The sequence below is a fragment of the Zerene cesonia genome, chromosome 11 (genome assembly GCF_012273895.1).
Source record: "Zerene cesonia ecotype Mississippi chromosome 11, Zerene_cesonia_1.1, whole genome shotgun sequence".
NCBI lineage: Eukaryota > Metazoa > Arthropoda > Insecta > Lepidoptera > Pieridae > Zerene > Zerene cesonia.
In genome coordinates this window covers 4,478,280-4,497,252 of record NC_052112.1, presented here as the reverse complement: position 1 = coordinate 4,497,252, position 18,973 = coordinate 4,478,280, and the positions used below count along the sequence as shown (strand labels likewise).

Sequence of the window (18,973 nt, the reverse complement as noted above, 5' to 3'; positions counted from 1 at the left end):
AAAAGCTCTGTTGTGCAATCGGAAACATATTTTTTTTCCAATATCTTCTAAAATTAGCCTCTGCTTATAAACTACAAACTCTTGACTCAACCAAAACCGCAAATACAGCAATGCTAGCTGCGACAGTCCGTTTAAAAACCCTTTTAAGTATTAACTTTTTGTTCTGCTACAATGGTAATATTATTATCAATTTAAATTTTCTACTCGGAAACTTCTCTTTGATGTTCTCATTGCTTTCTACGAATTCCTTCTTTAGCTATAATTGGGTACCTATAAGTATGTAAACTTTCTTTGTAACCAAATTTTAGCCTAATGTCATAGTTAACAACTAAGTTGGTGATTCGCGTAAGCCATCACAACCGCCCATGGATATTTGCAGAGGTATGGCCATTTTAAATGTGTTGCCCATTTTTAAGCATTTAGAAATAAGAAAACGATTGACACGAATAAAGGAATGTATTGGGGAGGATGAGGAATGGATACTGTATCCACCTCCCCCACTCACCGAACGAAACATACATGCTACTATTTCACGCCAATCTTCTGTGGGGATGTGACGATGCAATTAATGCCGAAGTGCATTCGACTCTCTCATTCAAAATTTGCAGAAAACGTTTTAGAGTAAAAATAATGAATACCTTAACTTAATATAATTTTATATGAGCGACTTTTGTGTGGAATAATTTAGGAATAGACCCGTAAACTGTTTTATCTAATGAAATTTTATTTTTCCTTCCACTTAAAGACATATGTATTATAAAAAAAAGCGATAGTTAGCCTTATTTGAGACTGACAGTGATTTATAAGACTCATTTCAGAAGCGTCGCCTGGATTATATAGCTTTTCGGTACCTATTAATTTATTTAATGCTCAACAAAAGATGAAAGCTTTTTTCTAGTGTTGATATATTTATTTATTTTAATATTGTGTCTGAGGAAATTTTGTCGGTAGGTATATGACGGAGTTGAGGTTTTTTTTAAGTATTGTGTTTTTAACAATTTTATTTTAATTTTAAATGTATAATACCTTTCTGATTTATATAACTACCGGTCCGCTCCTGCTTCACCCGTGGTACATAGAGCCTACGGCACTCGGTGAAAGAATTATTCAAATCGATTTAGTAGTTGCTGAGATTAGCGCGTTCAAACAAACAAATTCTTAATCTGTATATTTTTAGTATAGATATGAAAAGATGTACATAAAAACATATCTTTCATTGAGCTAAGATTTCCGAGACAGACACGTAGAAAACGTTATTTGAATCATTAAATGAATAAAAACGAATTCATTTTATATGCTTTTAAATAAAGTTTCTTCATAAAAATACTTTATATCGAGAATTCGATAACGAGAGAGCACTAGCTTTCACGTCCAATTTCACGTTTATTAATAAAGTTGCAAATGTCAACGTTACTGTTTTCGAATTGCGTTGCAATTTTTATTGCCACGTATTGAGTTCTGCCTATGATTATGATATCCAGAAAATGAACATGAATTGTCATGAATTATGCGGCAATACACGTAAAATATTTTTCAGAAGCATTACCTACATTGAGAATAATGGGTCTCTATCAGTACCGTATAGTTCAGTCGTTGGTTACAATAATGTTCACGAACGTTACTGCCATAGAAATATTACAGACATCCAAATGTAATATAAAATTTGTTATTTCAAAACTTATTTCTTTAACTAATATATGTATAATGCTTTGTCAGTAGATAGAATACCCAGTAATGAATTATTATTAGACCTTCAAATTTCACAAGCATCGGTCTGATTGATTTCAGGGGAGTTTGGTTTTAAGAAAATTATATAAAGTATGAAGATTAATTATATTTCAATGCACTTTCGACACTTAAAAATATTATGGAAATTCAAATAACTTTATTTTAGAAAACCCCAAAACACAAAAAAATTCCATTTAAATTTATGCCCTCAAAATATTTACACTACATTAATAACTGATAATAAAAGTTCTTAGATAATAATTAAACGTGATATTTATCTTAAAAAAAGATCACAATCATCCCTTGGGAGGACAGTCCAGATTCTTAAATGGGACCAAATTACAACAATTTTCTATTGAACAAAAGAGAAAGTCAATCTCTTACGGACATATCGAGTAAAGTAAAAAAAAAATGAGTTTAGAACCTGCTACTACATTATAATACTGACAAACATTAGTACTGTATATCATTATAGATTTTTATACACATTTACGTAAGTAGAGAGTTAATTTCCATACTCAATACCCATCATCCACACACGGCTGCGTAATGGAACCTCCCACATGAGGGAGGTAACATATATGATGGATCTAATCGACGAACTCAAAGTTATCAAGACCATACCAATAGCAACGGCCTATAAAATTAATATACGGCACATAAAATTGAGCCATTTGATTATTACAAAATTATATTTTGATAAAAACAGAAACAATTTTACCAAGTACCCTATCTTTCATTTTACTACATGCATTTGGCAAACAGTAGGGGCGATAACGCTCTAACTAAGATCTATGAGCTACTAAATTCAGTACTAGGTGAGGGAGAGTGTTAAAGATTTTCTATGTAAAAATTAAAGAAGTTATAAATAAATTGTCAGTGAAATAAATCAATACCTACAATATCTAGTTGAAACATAAGACAAATTCACATTATTTTGAATTAGTTGGAGTTGGCTACAAAACCGTTTTCAGGGTTGCTCCTGGGTAGGAAATTTGATATCTTCTTCTGAAGATGATAGGAGTTTAATAAAAGAGTTAGTGTGCAGACTCTCTTACAGAATTTGGAGAAGGTCGATCCATTGAAACCCTTATTCACGCTTAAACCCTCCTTTTTATTGTACCTATATGATAAACAGTATATATGTTTCGTATATCGTATACTACGTTGTTAATATATTTGGTTTTATGGCGGGTAACAAAATTGTGTCGTTGACAAAACTTTATAAAATACTTAATAATTAAAAGTGGATGAACCTTAAATTATATTAATTAAATAATATTAGTGAAATTACGGTATCTCCTAGCTTCGTTAAAATAATAAGAGGACAAACCATATTTTTATTAAGGATTGATATGGCATATCAATTTTGTGATCTTTTATCAGAAAACACTTTCAGACAAATGCGATCTCGTTGACGCTGCTTTTAACGTAACGTGCCCCTACAGTTTCATTCTCCAGTATTAGATTCAGCGATCTACATTTTAAAACCTCTCACGTACGAACTAACATGTAAGTCACTATACCAGGCGAGTGCCTTTTACCGTGAAAGCATCTATGAGAGTTTGTGGTGAGAGGTGATATATAGAATTAGGTAGGTTTAAATATTTCATGTCATCAAGACACAACGATTATTACAAAGATTACTGGTTTAAATATCACTTTTTGATTTAAACATCACTTAAAGGAGAAATTGAAAAAACAAGAGTAAGACTACGAAACTCATATTGAATTTGTTAAATACGTTCCCATTCATAATTAAGTATTTATTTATTTACTCTGCGACGATATCACGGATGAATTGTTAAATCCACGGACGATATTAAATCCAGCCTTGTCAGCTGTCCGCTTGTCGGACAGTTTGTTAATGCTAGCTGTCATAAATAATACACAACAGGAATAACTGGAGTTCATAATATTTTGACGGCGGAGCTACAGTTTTTTGTAAAGACATAATTCAAATAAGGGAGATAATAATTACAATATTTTCTTCAGTGAACAAAAAAAAACTAATTCGTTTTGTGGGAATATAAAACACATGCATATGTCTATCTCTTTCACAAAAAAGGTTATAATACTGTTATTTTTCACTATTTCAACAACATTTCCGCCTTTTCAAGGAATGGTGTAATATAAAGGAAACAAATACACCTAAATGATAAAAGCCTCTACCGTTCCTACTCTACTAATTGAGAAAAGCGTACGTATTACGCTACATTTTGTTCGCATAAGGTCTCAACTTTCAATCAAAGCACTGGACATTTAATGAGAGTTGAGAGTTACAATCCGATACGCCTTAGCAGCTTTTGTTAATTGCACGTAACTTGTGATCTCGTTTGGTCCGAGTTGGCGACTTTGATACATCGCCAAAGTATGAAGGTCCGACGAACCGCACAGACCACCGCTTGCTAACGAATAGAATACAGCATAACTCACCGTGTTAGTAGTTTAGTCACGCGAGTTACCCTGTGCTAATTCATCATGAAGTGTATTCAGAACAACAATGTTTCGACGTTGTATACATTTCGCAACTTTCATAATCCAATTATACCCTACTTAAGGTAATATGAAAGTTACGCCTAACATTAGAGTTATGACTTCTGTTTGCATACATTTAGGGTAATTTGATACATTGTAATGTACCGTAAATATACAAATGTTTGATTATTAGATGCTTTCCCTTGTATACGTTTATTAATATGAACCTGAAGAGAATGTTTGAACGCGTTAATCTCAGGAACTACTTCACCGATTTCAAAAATTCTTTAACTATTGGATATAAGTATAAAAATTTAAGATGGTAATATACGATTTCATGAAATTTTATTATCCATTAATACAATAAACCTTTTCGAAACTTTTAAATTTGAATTTAACATTGAAAAACTCGTAGTAATGATATATTTATTTATAAAGGTACTTTTCGATACCAAAAAATCATCGAAATTGTTTTAAATATATTCCATCGAGTGTTTATCAAATAAGTAAATACCATACCAGGCAATAAATCAGCACAATGAAATGTTAAGGAAAAAGGGTAAGGGATTTTGTTTATTACCGGATTAAACATCAGTCACGAGAAATGTGACTTCTTTGGTATTTATTAAGCGGATAGGTCGCGCTCGTCCAACCGAATATTGTTACAATTGTATTTCTTTTTATCTAGCATTACGAGTTTACTGTTATATTATAGTGGAGTTAATCAACGAATGAGTAATTTTTGTACAATCGATGATTCGTCAGACCATTACTTACATTTTATTAATTGGCTTCGCACGCCTTGTTAGAGGAAAATATGGACACTTTCGGTTTTGACAGTTCTCGTGGGTTTGTGTTCTTTTTTAGTCAAAAAACATATTTGAACCAAATTCCATCTCAATGGGTTCATTGGCTTGGGTATGGAGAAGAGACAGAGAGACAGTTAATTTTGCATTTATAACATTAGCAGGGATTGATGCCTATTATTTTAATACAATGTGTTGATATTTTAATAATATAATTGTATAAGGTTAATGTGATTGTGATGTAAATGTGTATGAGTTTCCTAAAAAAAAGACAACTTCTTCTTTCTACCTAGCAAAAACAATCTTAAAGTTATATAAAGAAAATGTTCAATTTGCTCCTTACATATTAGATAAGGACAGATCATAACACTAAGGAATTTTATGGAAAATATTTCATTGAAAATATGTCGATGGGTTCATATAAGTGTGTGATAAAATCTCAAATCGACTGTTAGGGGATGCATATATATAGATAAATATATGTTGGTTTTTAGATTTTTTTTCTATACATGTAGGCGATATTTCCATTGTAAAAACTTAGGAGAAGTAAATGAATCTTCTAGATATATTTGAAACATTCAAAAGTTTCTACCATAGTATTTTTATAGAATAAAATCTATGTTTATATTCTTCTCTCGGCAACAGAGCTAAAGTTGTTGAGTTTCAAATGAAAATTTTAAAATAGTAATTGATAAACCAAAATATCGTTAGTTGGGCTTCGTTCATAAATCTCAATCAAAAGTGCCTCTTATAAGAACAGAGTATTTTTATTATATTGTAATTATATAGCTGTGTGTTAAATTAAGCATTATGGTAAATGAACTCAATATTAATAACATATTATATTTGGATGGGTTAAAAGTCAATTTAAAAAATTCAATTCTTATATAAAAAGGGATGTAATTAACTTGTAGTCGTGATAGTAGTTCAGTCAAAATTGTGGAATATGTAATATACGTATCTCATTGAAAATCAATTTATGCACATTCGCTTTCGTAGCAGGAAAAAAATAACTAAAAAAGGCTGCGAAATTGCAAAGTGATTGAGAATTCGTTTTAATTGAAAAACTTTTAAGAAAATACAAAGTGGATTTTCGAGAAGCTTTTACTGATTTATTTTGGTTTACGATTGCACGTAGAAAATTGTCTTTCAACGAGTGAATTCCTAGCCTATACTTGAGAACCAGCAGGAACTCTATTTATTTACATTAACTTCTTGAAATTAGTTTTGTTTTGAACAAATCTTTTTTATTTCCTATGGTCTGAAAATCTTTTTTCATAAAAAAGGTTATTTTATCCTGCTACCGTGTAAAACAGGAAGGCGTAGATTCAAATTAAATATATCAGAATCCGCACTGTCTTATATCATTAACACATAGATTGAATTATGATAAAGAATGTATGAAAAAAAGTTCCAGGAGCAAATTCTAATTGAATTTGATCCTGGTTCGTCTCAGCAGATCAACAATAATAGTGATAAACATACAAGAGAAATAAAATCCCGTTAAAAAGCTATTTATTTTTCCAACGACCTTTCCCTGTGTGGTTGTACTTTCTTGAGAGTATGAGAGTTACAGGGTGGCATTACTGAGTCCATAATATAATAAATAGGTTACGAAAATATTGCCATCATATAACCGATTAATAATAATGTTATTTTCATTCAATGCTGAAAGCTATGAATTGATTTTTTTTATATTAATTACGTGAAGCTTCATAACTTCATGTAAACGGGAATTAAATTTAGGATCATAAAAAATTATAAAGAAATGAACGTCAGTAATATAATTGCTTTGAGTTCTTTTCAGTTAAGATTATATATGTGAAGATTCATTTATTTATAGAAACAATATTCTCAATATTTAAGCAATTTGCAAGTATACTTAATGCAACGACTATAAATTATAACACCTACGTAAATCACGCATTCTATTATAGCGAAAGCATCGCTTTCTCTGATACTTAATGTAATACGTATATACTTGGATACATTTTCTACCTGTAAAATGTAGTGACGTCTGCAAAGATTATATGTGATTTATTATTTTGCATATACTGCAAAGCATCTGGCACTTTGTGAATATCTAGAGACGCTAGCTTGCCAAGAAAAGAAATTTGGATAGAGAAGTTGGATTCTGCACAAACAAAAATGGAAGAACCTAATGGTGAATTAGACAAAACTTCCACGATATCTTTTGTTTGAATTGGGATGAGGTGAAAATAGGACAAAATAAAGTATGGAGATAAAGGTATGTATGGTCATGTATACAGGAATATTAAATTATATTAAAAAATGTTCTAACTGGTGCAATGTAATGTCCGATAATCCATATGCTGCAAAATTATCTTTACAAAAACCCCTTATAGTTATATCAATATTTAAACCGAAAAAATAACAAAGAATTGATTTCATTTCTTTTATAATAGAAGTTGGCCCAAGATTTCATTACCATTATATCCTTTGAAACTAATTTAATTTAAATTCAATTTTAACTTTCCTTGTTTCTGTAAGCAACTCATGGGTAGTTCCTACTTATTTTGAATATATTTAGTAAAAGTTCGTGACATTTCAATTAAAACGTAGAGTCAAATAATGAACGTGCCGCCTCCTTGCTAAACATTGCAAAAACTTTAACAAACTCGTTAAACTTCGATAAATGGGAAATATCTTAATTACTGCTGAGTTTGACTGAAAACTTTATCTCATATCATAGTAGCTTAGTATAGTCCTATTATACATGTTCATTTTAATACTTATTTAAAATATTTAACGTTCTTCAAATATAATCTCGTAGCCTCTTCGTATATCTCATATGATTTGCTGAAAGTTGTCGCACAACATCTTGTGAATCAGGATTAACCAACTCCTACCGCTATGAAGTTTTTATTAAAAATGTTTGATCATCCATAGCAACTCCAACAACTTGAATTTTAATGGAAATTCACTCAATAATTGTTGAGAAACTGAGGGTTGTATATAGACAGCAATCATATTAAAAGCTTATGAGTCTCAAGAACTTAAATAATATAGGCTACATTTTGTTACAACAAATCAATGCACATATGTAAAATGGAGAATTTGGACTTTGGATTTACATTAATAATTTATTCCCTTAAAGCAATAAATCATGATGATAATAAATGATAAAAAATTGAGTTCCACTGTATCTTTTCAAAGGTTTCCCTAAAATTCTTTAATTGAATTTTGTAATCAATTTGTACCTTTGTAATGAAATACCATAGAGATCAAGTATAATAATAGATATCACTTGAAGGGTTTGCACTTGAATATGAAGAGGTCTTCAGCTTTAATTATTCTGCATCTGAATAGCCGTCTCGAAACTCGCAGTGACGGAATCGATCTCAATAAATTATTGTTGCCTCAATGAACATTGAACACTGGCAATTCCAATCAGACCAAATGGCAAATAACTTGTTTTTTACATACACACATACTCTCTGACAATAATTAGAACATATATAATTTAAAGTTTCAAAGGTGAACATTTTTGTGTATACTTCTTTATAAATTTCATAATTCAAAGTTTAATATTCAGCAGAATATTACTATTCTACTACAAAGAGCTGCAATATAGCAGTACCTACAATCTCAAAATATATTTAAATTATTATTGAGTAATTATCCGTGAAGCATCCTAGCAGAGTAATTGCTTTTCTCGAAACTCTTATTTCCAGGTGAATTATTAAACGGTGAACCTAGCTATCTTCCAAAATCATACATAGCCTCATAGGCAGCAGTTAGTAACTACTAGCCATGTCTGAATGAGGTCCATATTGATGTTACGCATTGCTAAATATTTGACGTAGGCCCATTGGTATTCAATACATAGAAGGAACTAGGGCCGTAACATTTTTCAGTTCATACGTGACTTAGCGAATCACGTCGCGAACGAGAAACTGAGTGGAAAAATAAGTGCTCAAGAAACTTGCCGTCGTTCTCGAAGCATTTATTCATACATTCACTGGACAATCCCTCAAAGCTACCTAAATTCGCTCCATTAGAATGTATTTGCGTTGTTATGTAATAGATATGATAATTTTGCGTCTTACATTTGAGGAAATTAGATCTGAAACGATTCGATATATGCTGGCATCTGCATCATCATAATTTTTTCCCACTTACGTTTGTCGTAATATTTATATCATACTATTTATTACCAGCTATTTATTAGCAAACGTTATTTTAATAGCAAAAATAGTTAGTAATGATGTTCAAATTAAAAAATAATGATCCATTGCTAGATATCAATCTTATTAGTTATATATACCCTATATGAAAACGAAGAAAACAACAATGTATTGATTATAGTCAAGTTATAATTTACGTAGTAATTATTAAGTACTATTTTCTTGTGTTGATTATACGCAAGTATCGAGGTCACGTTTAAAATCCGTTAAAAAATCTTTAATTTCTAAACTATTTAGTAATCTGTGGTATATTTGATTTTTATTTGTTTTGTTCACACTCTTATTATTTATAATGAATACAATGATATAAAGCATAGTTTAAAGTCCCCTTCGTCATAAATTTAAATATGCAGACGTCCGTATTGATTGTCCCCAAGAATAACGCCCCTTCCGCTGGAAAACCCTGAAAGTTACTCGTATTTACATTGTGTTTGTAAACGATAATTTTCTTATTATAAAACAATTGCTTTCACTCACGCAATTATATTTAAAAATAAAACATGACATAGTAATTAGGAAACACAAATCATCTAACAAGTAAAAATAATAGTTAATATGTCTAATTTGTATTTAGTGTAAATATATATATATTTTTTTGTCTGGGAGTCAAGCGCGTTTCGTCACAGATAGGGCCAGCGTGCACCGGGATAGGTACCACACCTCAGAATCGACGTGCAATAATAGCATGTGAATGCTACTATGTTTCGTTTATTCTCGTGCCATATACCTTTCCCATTCCTTTTCCCTCACGTTATCCCTATCCTTAAGCCTTATCCGTTTAAAGCAGACAACGCATTTATAAAGCCTACCACTGCAAATATTAGTGGGTGGTGACGTTCGCTTACCATAAAGCGTACCACCAGGTCAGTTTCCCACTTTTACTTAAAAAATAAGTATTATATCATTAAAATCTACACGCTCATGTGACAAACTCGATTGTGCCAAAAATTTTTATGATTCTAGTTTCGTTAATTCTGAAACTATAAGGATATTGAAGTATGTTTGCTTTTCGAGGCAGTATCCGATATGCTGCCTCACAGTATTGAAATAATTTCCATCCCGTCTACCAAATTTTTCTTCAGTGCAAATTTTAATAAAACATCTGAGGTTTATATGGCCCCAGCATCAGAAGCAATTACGTCTAGCATTTAGGCCTAACGCCACATATTTGCGCCATTGTTATAAATACGCACATTTATATGATCTCTAGTCTCTACTTAAAATTTATAACTAAATCATTGCGTCTGTACAGTCAAGTGCAGTAATTTTAATCTTTAAATGGTTGCTAATTTGCTGACTGGGGGGCTTTTTGCCACTATTGCTGTTTATATGTACCAGATATGTAATTTTAAAAAAAAGTTATTCTCTTTCTAGAATCCGCCACTAGAAAAGCAACGTATTAAATATTAAATACTTCTTTAGTGTCTGTTGTATTTTCCTTATAATAATTAAAAGTTAAAGTATCTCAATATTTTTTTTCAGGCGTATGTGCTATTAAATTTAAAGAAATTCTTTATATTTTATATTGAAGCATATTTTACAACTATAATTAGGTGTGTGGAACATGCCTAGGAATATATTATACTTGCTAATTTTAATATTAAGTACCTAACTAGTATAATTAAATCGTATTTCATATAACTACAAAATTTCGAATCACTAATGTTCAGTTTATTATAATCAGATTTAGATCTATACTTAATAATATAAAGCTGCCGAGGTTTTTTTGTTTGAACGCGCGTATCTCATGAACAACTAGATCGATTTCAAAAATTCACCGTTGTATATGTATGCAATGCGTTAATACTATAGACAATATAATTTGTACCCCAGGTGGAGCCGGAGCGGACCGATAGCATACAATAAGCATATAGTATGCAATAATTGTGCAAAAAAAGTATCTTAACTGCAAATATGCATATGATATTAGGTTTATTCATAATGATTTATTGAAGAATCAATATTTGATAGATATCTAATAATCAATTTATTATTTTGGTTTTTAAATTATTAAAATTCCTGTTTTTGGGACATAAAATCTACTCGTATATTGGTATAAAAAAAATTAGTACCCTTTTGATTCAATTTATTATATGAATTTACGAATGTTTTAAATATTTTTTGTAGCTTTTTAATTTTTGTAATTACATTAAGAATTCATTTCTTATTTTAGAAAATTTTGATGTAGGTAATCGATTAATTGACATCAATAACTGCATGCTCATTTATTTCGCTAGTATAAAAGGTTTCATGTCATAAAAACTAGATCTCTTCATAATTTTATGAAAGCTGTCTCCGTTATGGAGAATACCTTTATCGGTTTCAGAATCATTCACCTCCAAACACAAAAAATCATTCCTCTTTACGCTTCATAAATTTAAACTACATTAAAACGTGTTCAATATTTTTTTGTAAATGGCTTATAGGTACCTACTTTGGCGCCCAATGTAGGGATGAAGCAACATTTGAAAAAAATTTACGTAGATGATATGATTTACTGCCGTCAAAGTATTTTCTTATATAAAATATATTCATACCTGTATTAAATTCTCAACCTCATTATTTTAGCTCTACAACGTTCCAAAAATATCGATTCACGACGAATCCAGCATGTCGGCCGCCCTCTAGGGCAGACGGCTCTACTCGCTCTATGTACACATAGGACACAACACGTCAGGCGATATCAAAACGGTTTCCCGCCACTAGTATTTTATCACTTGCTTGCCCAATACACGTTATTTTCCTCAGTTTCATTTTATTTTGATTGTTTTTTTACATTTGGACATTATCAAGGCTTTAATAGTTATATTTACTATGTATAATAATCTAAAACTTTCACTATAGTGTCATTTTAAGGGCGGGCGGACCAATGCACCGACCTCCCGCGCGTGCTCGATCCGACTGACTGAATTTTCTACATTTTCCCGGCGCAAGCCTTCAACCCCTTGTAATCGAGCACGTTCCCAAAGACCTACGAATAAAATGTATAGTAGCTATGAAAATGATTATAAACGTGGGGAAAATGCTCTTGGTTACTCTACCGAGTAGTTAATTATGCTAACCATAGCGCGAATTGATATATTTCTGTGGAGAATTTATCGATTTTTGTTTATCTACCATAATTGAATAATAAATCAGCGAAATAACAGATTTTTTTAGAATACTGTCACTTTAATTTATACTTTGAAAATTATTATGTTGTTATTGGATAAATTGTTGAACAAATATAAGTTTGCTTTTGTGTATTACGAGTAGGTACAAATAAAAAATATTATTTTATATTAACCATTAAAACCGTGAATGAAAATAGTTCTTTATTATTATAGTTTATTTAATTAGGTAGTGCGTATATAAAACAAACAAAACAATTTATGTTTTTATCACGCCGACACAAAAAAAATATTTGTTTCCTGAATCAATATTAAACAGAGAAAATCGAATGTTCTATAATCATTACACAACAGGCTGTTGAAATAAATCCGAACTATAATTACATATAAATGTAACTGTTACCTGTACTTATTATTTTTAATTAATATTTCCTTTTTAATTTATCTATACCTAATATACACCAAAATATCAGTATCCACAGCTAGACATGAATGTCATGATGTCAATGTCATTGTCAGTAAGTCAGCAACTCATACTAATCATACTTCAATCTTCATAGTATCTCGGGGAAAGAAATACAAAACAATAATTATTAAAACACGTAAAAATACTTTTATTTAGATTGATATATTTATTTGAATCAAAAACAACTTGGTTTTATATGCAATGGCACAGCCAGAAGATACGGAACTCAGAGATTTGGTTATTGAATCGTTAGAAAAGAATGGATCCCTTGCTAAAATACGCGCGTTGTTGCGAGCTAATATCTTTTTAGCATTCGAGGATGACTGCGAGAATATAAAACAAAATGAGTGTTTGGATAAGATTTTAAAGTTACCGGAAGGAATTCTATCGTTATCAATAATACACGAATTTTTGGAGTTTTGTAATTTAAAAAATACCTTGTTTGTTTACATGTCAGAAACACGACAAGGAAAAGAATACTCATACAGAGGCGAGCGAAGTATAAATGAAATGCTACAAATAAATCAAACTAATAAGGAAAAAGAGCCCATTCTCGTAACGATTCTTCGGTATTTTTTAAAATCGCATACTGATTTGAAGCATGAAAGTTCGCGTGATAGTTGTGATCAAGGGGATCATTCGACGTATATTGTCAATCAAGAAACTAGTTCCTCTACGAGCCAATCTCAGTCTGGTAATTCCTCCGATGAGAAACAACGACTTGATCTAAGGTTGAATTTAGACAATTCTGATACAGACACGTCTAGTGACTCCACAGGAAACAGGAATAGCTCAGAATATGTTCCTAATCAACACATAGTTTTAAGTGATATTGATAATAATAAGGCTGTGGCACAAAATATTACTACTAGTATAGTATCAGGGAATATAAGTAGCAATGAACAAAATAAAACTCCAACTGAAAAACATGATACGAAAGTGAACACAAGCAGTGAATCTACATCTTACATTGAATTAAAACCATTTAACTTGCAAGATGAAATGTTACTGAATACCACAGGTATTCCACATGCTGATTCAAAGGACAGTACAGGTCGACAGTCTCACACACATGGATCTCAGATAGATTCAGTTCCAACTTTGAGTAGTGCATCATCTGAATCTTTGAAGCGCGAAGTTAGTGTTTGTAAGGATGGAGCTGGTGTCAAAAAATCACCTGAACATTCACTGAAATATGACACACCTGAATATAGTTATGATTTCTCCTCACCTCTACTTTCTGGAACTATGGAACAAAATACAAAAGATAAGAAACGAGTAAGTACAAGCTCTCAATGCGATAAGCATTCATCACCTCATTCGCAAAGTTCTATTTCTATATCAGATGTAACAGACTTAGTCAGCGAAAAAAGTTTTACTGGGCAAAGTAGGAACAATTTAAAAAGTAAAGGAAATATCAACACTGAAAAGACAAAGAGCCCAGATAATAACAGCTTGAAGTCTAGTAACGATTCTGGTGATTTTTCTGAATCTCCCATACCATCCATATCAAATTTAAGTCTTGATTTTCATAGTGATTAGAAAAGTGGATGAGATGTTTTGAAAGTTTCAATAAATTGACAATATTATTATTTGCAGCATGTGAAGGTTCCTTTAAATGTGAATGTTTCAAAAGGTGATCAATCAATGTAAAAAAATTATTTCTTTTGAAATAGAAATATAACATACTCATATTTTAAATATGTTTGATGGCAAAAATAATTTGAATCTATTAATATTTACAGGAGAATTATCCAACAAGGCATTTTATACATTTTCAAATTTTATAATATAAGTAACCTTTAGGAAATAGTTAGATTTTAATGTTTTAATTCCTATGATGTATTGCACTAAATATATTTAGTATAATAGTAGGAAGGAATTTGAAAATTGTGTGTTCAAAATTTTTGCAAGTAAAAATATTTATAGACATACATAAGAGCTCAGCAAAATCTTGATCAGTAAGTATGAGTACTTTTAGAGGAGAATTTGTGTTCTAATTTTTAAATGGTTTTCTTGTAAATGATGTATGTCCTTTATAAGTTACAATGGGATTAATTTAATGTAAATGGATGCTTTACCCGCACAATGTATAAAATTTTGATAGCTCAGAGTACAAACACTTGTGATATATAGTATATACATAGCACTGCATGATGTAACATTTTTAACTTTTATATATTTAATAACATTTGCTCATTCTACATTTATAATCTAAATTGTCAATGTTGTGTGTAACATAGTGCTGGGTAAAATATAACATCTTTATGATCCAAATACTCAAATGTAGTTATTAAATTATGCTTTCATGTATTTTTAGTTCTTGCATTTTACATTATATACATTAATGAATATATCATTCAGATGACTTTGTGTCCGTATTGATAGTGGTTAAATGTTCCGGTCGCTTAGAATTAGGAAGTGAAAAGCTCCATTTATAGAATTAATAGAATGTACTTAATTATAAATGCAATTGCAATGACATGGTTAATATAAATTGCATGCATGAGATTAAGTAACTGTATGGTGGTATTGTTAAATTCGTTTTATATTTTTGGTTTATTATATTCATCATTATATTATTATTTGTATCTTTAGGAACTCCTTCGATTAATAAATGTAAATTTGATGAAGGTTTAGCCCAAACATTGGTTAATTTTTACAAACATTGAAACATTTTTAACTGGTCTATAGCATATACTGGGTGAAGGCGACAATACAGAAATAAAAATAAGCACCGCCAGTACGAGTTCGGAATAATAGTATTTTAAAACTATGAAAAAAAAATGTCATCAAAATTAAAAAAAAAAACAATTTCCAGACAAATTATTAGGGTGAAAATGGAAATAATATAAATCGTCATTTATAATAAATCACTTGTCAGAGATTGACGCAGTGTCATGTTGTAATGTCGATAAGTATTAGAGCACCTATCTACAAGCTGCAAGTATTTTGTATAAGATCATGAATACTAACAATTATGTTTTCTGGCTAAATTATTGGATATATTTTTAGCATGTTGACTAGAAACGTCATGTTATATTTTAATTCACTTTTGTATTGTCGTATCCACCCAAACTTTTCTGGACTATTGATATTACTATTAAAAAATGTACGAACAACCAATGATTTAAAACGGATCTAACATTATATTAGATTATAAGAGTTAATTTTATTGTTTTAATCATTTGCAAAAGGTTGTGCCTTATTTATGAAGCAAATTTCAACAGAGGTTCCTTTAAATTTTCAGTCAATAATCTAGTCCTAGAAGCATTAACTGGTTCCGTCCAAATTGCTCCATTGTCACATTTGTTTCTGGTAGATTTCAATAAAACTGTCATTACATGTAAATTTAGGTAAGCTCTTTTAAAATAAAGTTATTGCTTTATGTATATAATTGATTTCAACGTCTTATATTTTGTACCCTTTGGAAATTTAGTTCCTTTATCCTTTCCTTTATGTTGTCAGTGATACTTAAGGACATTACATATATAATGTTCTTTTCATATAAATTTTTTCCAAACTTGAACGACAATATATTATGGTGGAAAGAAAATGGATAAAATAAAAGAAGGCATATTATATGTAATCAAAGTTTATTTTTCACAATTTATGTAAAGCATAGATTGTAGATATCACGTTTTTTATGCACACAAGTCAATCCATACCGAACACAGTAACATAAGTTACATTTCTATACAAAATTAATACTATACTGTATATGGCATAATAGCGGTTAGTGTAATCACGTAGAAAAAAAAATTATATTAAACATTTTTATCGTATTTACACCTTAACATTTTAGGTACATGAGTTTTATATGAAAATGGTATAAAAATTACACTTTCATAATAATATACACACATTACATCCAAGTAATGCAATCGCGTCAATATTCTAACTTTGAAAAATATAACAATAGTAAAAGCCAATGCTTCATTACAAACAGGGACAGTTAAACGCTGTCTGTATCTCACAATGGAATTATATCGCTCCAGGCACTGCAGTAGAGTATTTTTCATGAATTCATAGACTATCGTATTAAACTTTTTAACGAAAGCGTTAAAAAATTTACTATGAAAAGTTGCAACGAAAATACAATAATAGTAGAAAGGCTACGACTCTTGCTTTTAGTATTTGCTATCGTCCACAAATATGCAGAGCAAATCCTTTCCTTGGAAATAATTTGATTTCTTGAGAGTATTTAACATTAGAATATACTTACAAAATACTAAACAAGGCTAACAGATAAATAAATAAAAATTTACATATATGGCAAATATTTGGCTTTGTATATCGCCTAGTTTCACACTCGAAAATAAATGCACTAGATTCTTTTCTTACTTTTATACAATTGATTATTTTACAAAACCTCAGAGTTGTATAGTTCGAATATATTTGGTACTTGAAGTGATTTGAAGTATTTTTCTAAATAAAGTTTTTTGAAATTGAATCCTTAATGGATATTCTGTAGCTTAAATCATTATTTTTCATTAACTCTAAGGTTTATTACCTACACATAAATAATCATGTAAATAGGTAAAGTGTGTTAGGTTTAAAGCGCATATATTTGTCAATAAACATTTAAAATACAAACGGAAAAATTAAAGCGATACGATACCAAATGGCCAAAGCTGGAAAATAATGTTTATATTACAATTATCTAATAGAAATAATCAGTGTATTCAAAAAAGACGATAGACCAATATTTCCCAGCTTCAGTTCAATTATTTAAACATCAATAACACACTGATACAAGGTAAGGAAGGTAGAAACTTCGAATCAGATGAAGATCTGACAGTCACTCATAGTCGTCGTATTTATGCCATTTTTACACGCATTGGCTAACAAGAATGAACGCCTAAACAAATAAATAGGAATATTAAGTCGAATTGTTTTATTGTTCGTTTAATAGAAAGTAAGGCGATAATATAAAGTTAGAGCTCGTTGCCCATAGAGCTGTCGTGCGTGAGATTCGAGTCCATGCTCGCGTTGTCCGAGTCTTGACTTTGGTTGCCGCTGTAGTTGGCCGCTTCTTGCAGACGCATTAACATGTTTAACTGGAAAATTTAACAGAAATTTTGTTAGCTATATAAGTTTTAATATGAACGGTTGTTACGTTTACAAAATAGCCCTATTTGGGGCAAAGTCAAAGTTGCAAAAAAACTCAAATTTTAAAAAGATTTATTTTAAAGTTGTAATCCATTTCCAAAAAATGCCGTATAAGTATTTAAATCCAAAATATATCTCCAATAGACATTAATTCCGAATTTTTATATTCATAATTCTCAGGGAAGGTTTTGAAGCGATAGCATAATATCAATTGTGGCTTACCAATGGATCTTGATTGTTATTAGCGCTGGTGTCCTGGCTTCCCTCTTCAATGTTCATATCTTCCACCGTTATCGGCCTTAAGGTCTGTAACCAATAAGATGTCTAATTCATGTTTGTCTTATAAATAAGACAAATACCTAATAGAGATTATAAGTGTTAAATTAGAAGTTAAGTACGACATATTCGTACAAATTAGGCACCTAAATACGTAGAAAGGTAAGAATTAAAGGGTAAGAATAGTAATTATGCAAATATTTTATTTCAATTGTGATTTGTGGTGTTGATTGCGTGGTATCATTTTATGTTTGTATTTAGAGTAGCAGTAGTTCTGAACAATATTAATGTTGTTCACTTATTCACATTAAATCGGTTCAATTCTAGATAGCACATTGCGATTGTTCCTGAATTTACATAAATTCAAACATATACACACAGTTCCGCCTGACATACCGCAGTATCGTAGGTATCGCAGGCTGTAGCTCTCCCTCTCGCTTTCCCATGGCATGTTCCACTTCTTTTTTGTCATAGCGGGTAACTGAGCTGGTGGTTTCGCTTGAACATTGTTCGCTTGAACATTCGCAGAGGTTCTGCGAATGTTCAAGCGAACTGTCTGCCCGCTTTTAAGGGGTAAGGGATAAGGAAAGGACTGATGACTGGAAAGAAGGAATGGACTGAGAAGGGTGAGGAAAAGGAAATGGGCCTCCGGCTACCCCACTCACCGTACGAAACACTAGCATCCTACTATTTCACGCCGGTTTTCTGTGGGGGTGTGGTACTTCCCCGGTGCGAGCTGGCCCAATTCGTGCCGAAGCATGCTCGATTCCTTCATAAAGACCACTTTTT

The 18,973-nt window shown here is 30.9% G+C and overlaps 3 protein-coding genes across 10 annotated transcripts in view; 1 reads left to right on the top strand and 2 right to left on the bottom strand.

Moving 5' to 3' along the window:
• The window catches only part of LOC119830154 (gamma-aminobutyric acid type B receptor subunit 1), an 80,995-nt gene extending 68,892 nt beyond the window's left edge, over positions 1-12,103 (bottom strand). The window contains exon 1 of the mRNA XM_038353056.1: positions 11,758-12,103. The gene's annotated coding sequence lies outside the window, so the exon portion shown is untranslated. The remainder of the gene's footprint in view (positions 1-11,757) is intronic.
• Positions 12,104-12,866: 763 nt separating this feature from the next.
• Positions 12,867-14,489, top strand: LOC119830101 (protein TONNEAU 1a-like). Its single transcript, XM_038352958.1, has one exon. The coding sequence runs from the start codon at positions 12,998-13,000 to the stop codon at positions 14,336-14,338; it is 1,341 nt and encodes a 446-aa protein (XP_038208886.1). The 5' UTR covers positions 12,867-12,997; the 3' UTR covers positions 14,339-14,489.
• A 1,886-nt stretch (positions 14,490-16,375) lies between these two features.
• Positions 16,376-18,973, bottom strand: part of LOC119830520 (protein sickie) — a 125,307-nt gene continuing 122,709 nt past the window's right edge. For all 8 annotated transcript variants that reach the window (XM_038353569.1, XM_038353570.1, XM_038353571.1 and 5 more), the window contains 2 exons: positions 18,131-18,214; positions 16,376-17,856 (listed from right to left, as the gene is read on the bottom strand). In XM_038353569.1, the coding sequence (XP_038209497.1) occupies positions 17,734-17,856; positions 18,131-18,214 (207 nt within the window). In that variant the 3' untranslated portion in view covers positions 16,376-17,733. The remainder of the gene's footprint in view (positions 17,857-18,130; positions 18,215-18,973) is intronic.

Coding starts and splice junctions, on each gene's coding strand:
- LOC119830101 (XM_038352958.1), top strand. CDS start 12,998: ATGGCACAGCCAGAAGATACGGAACTCAGAGATTTGGTTATTGAATCG.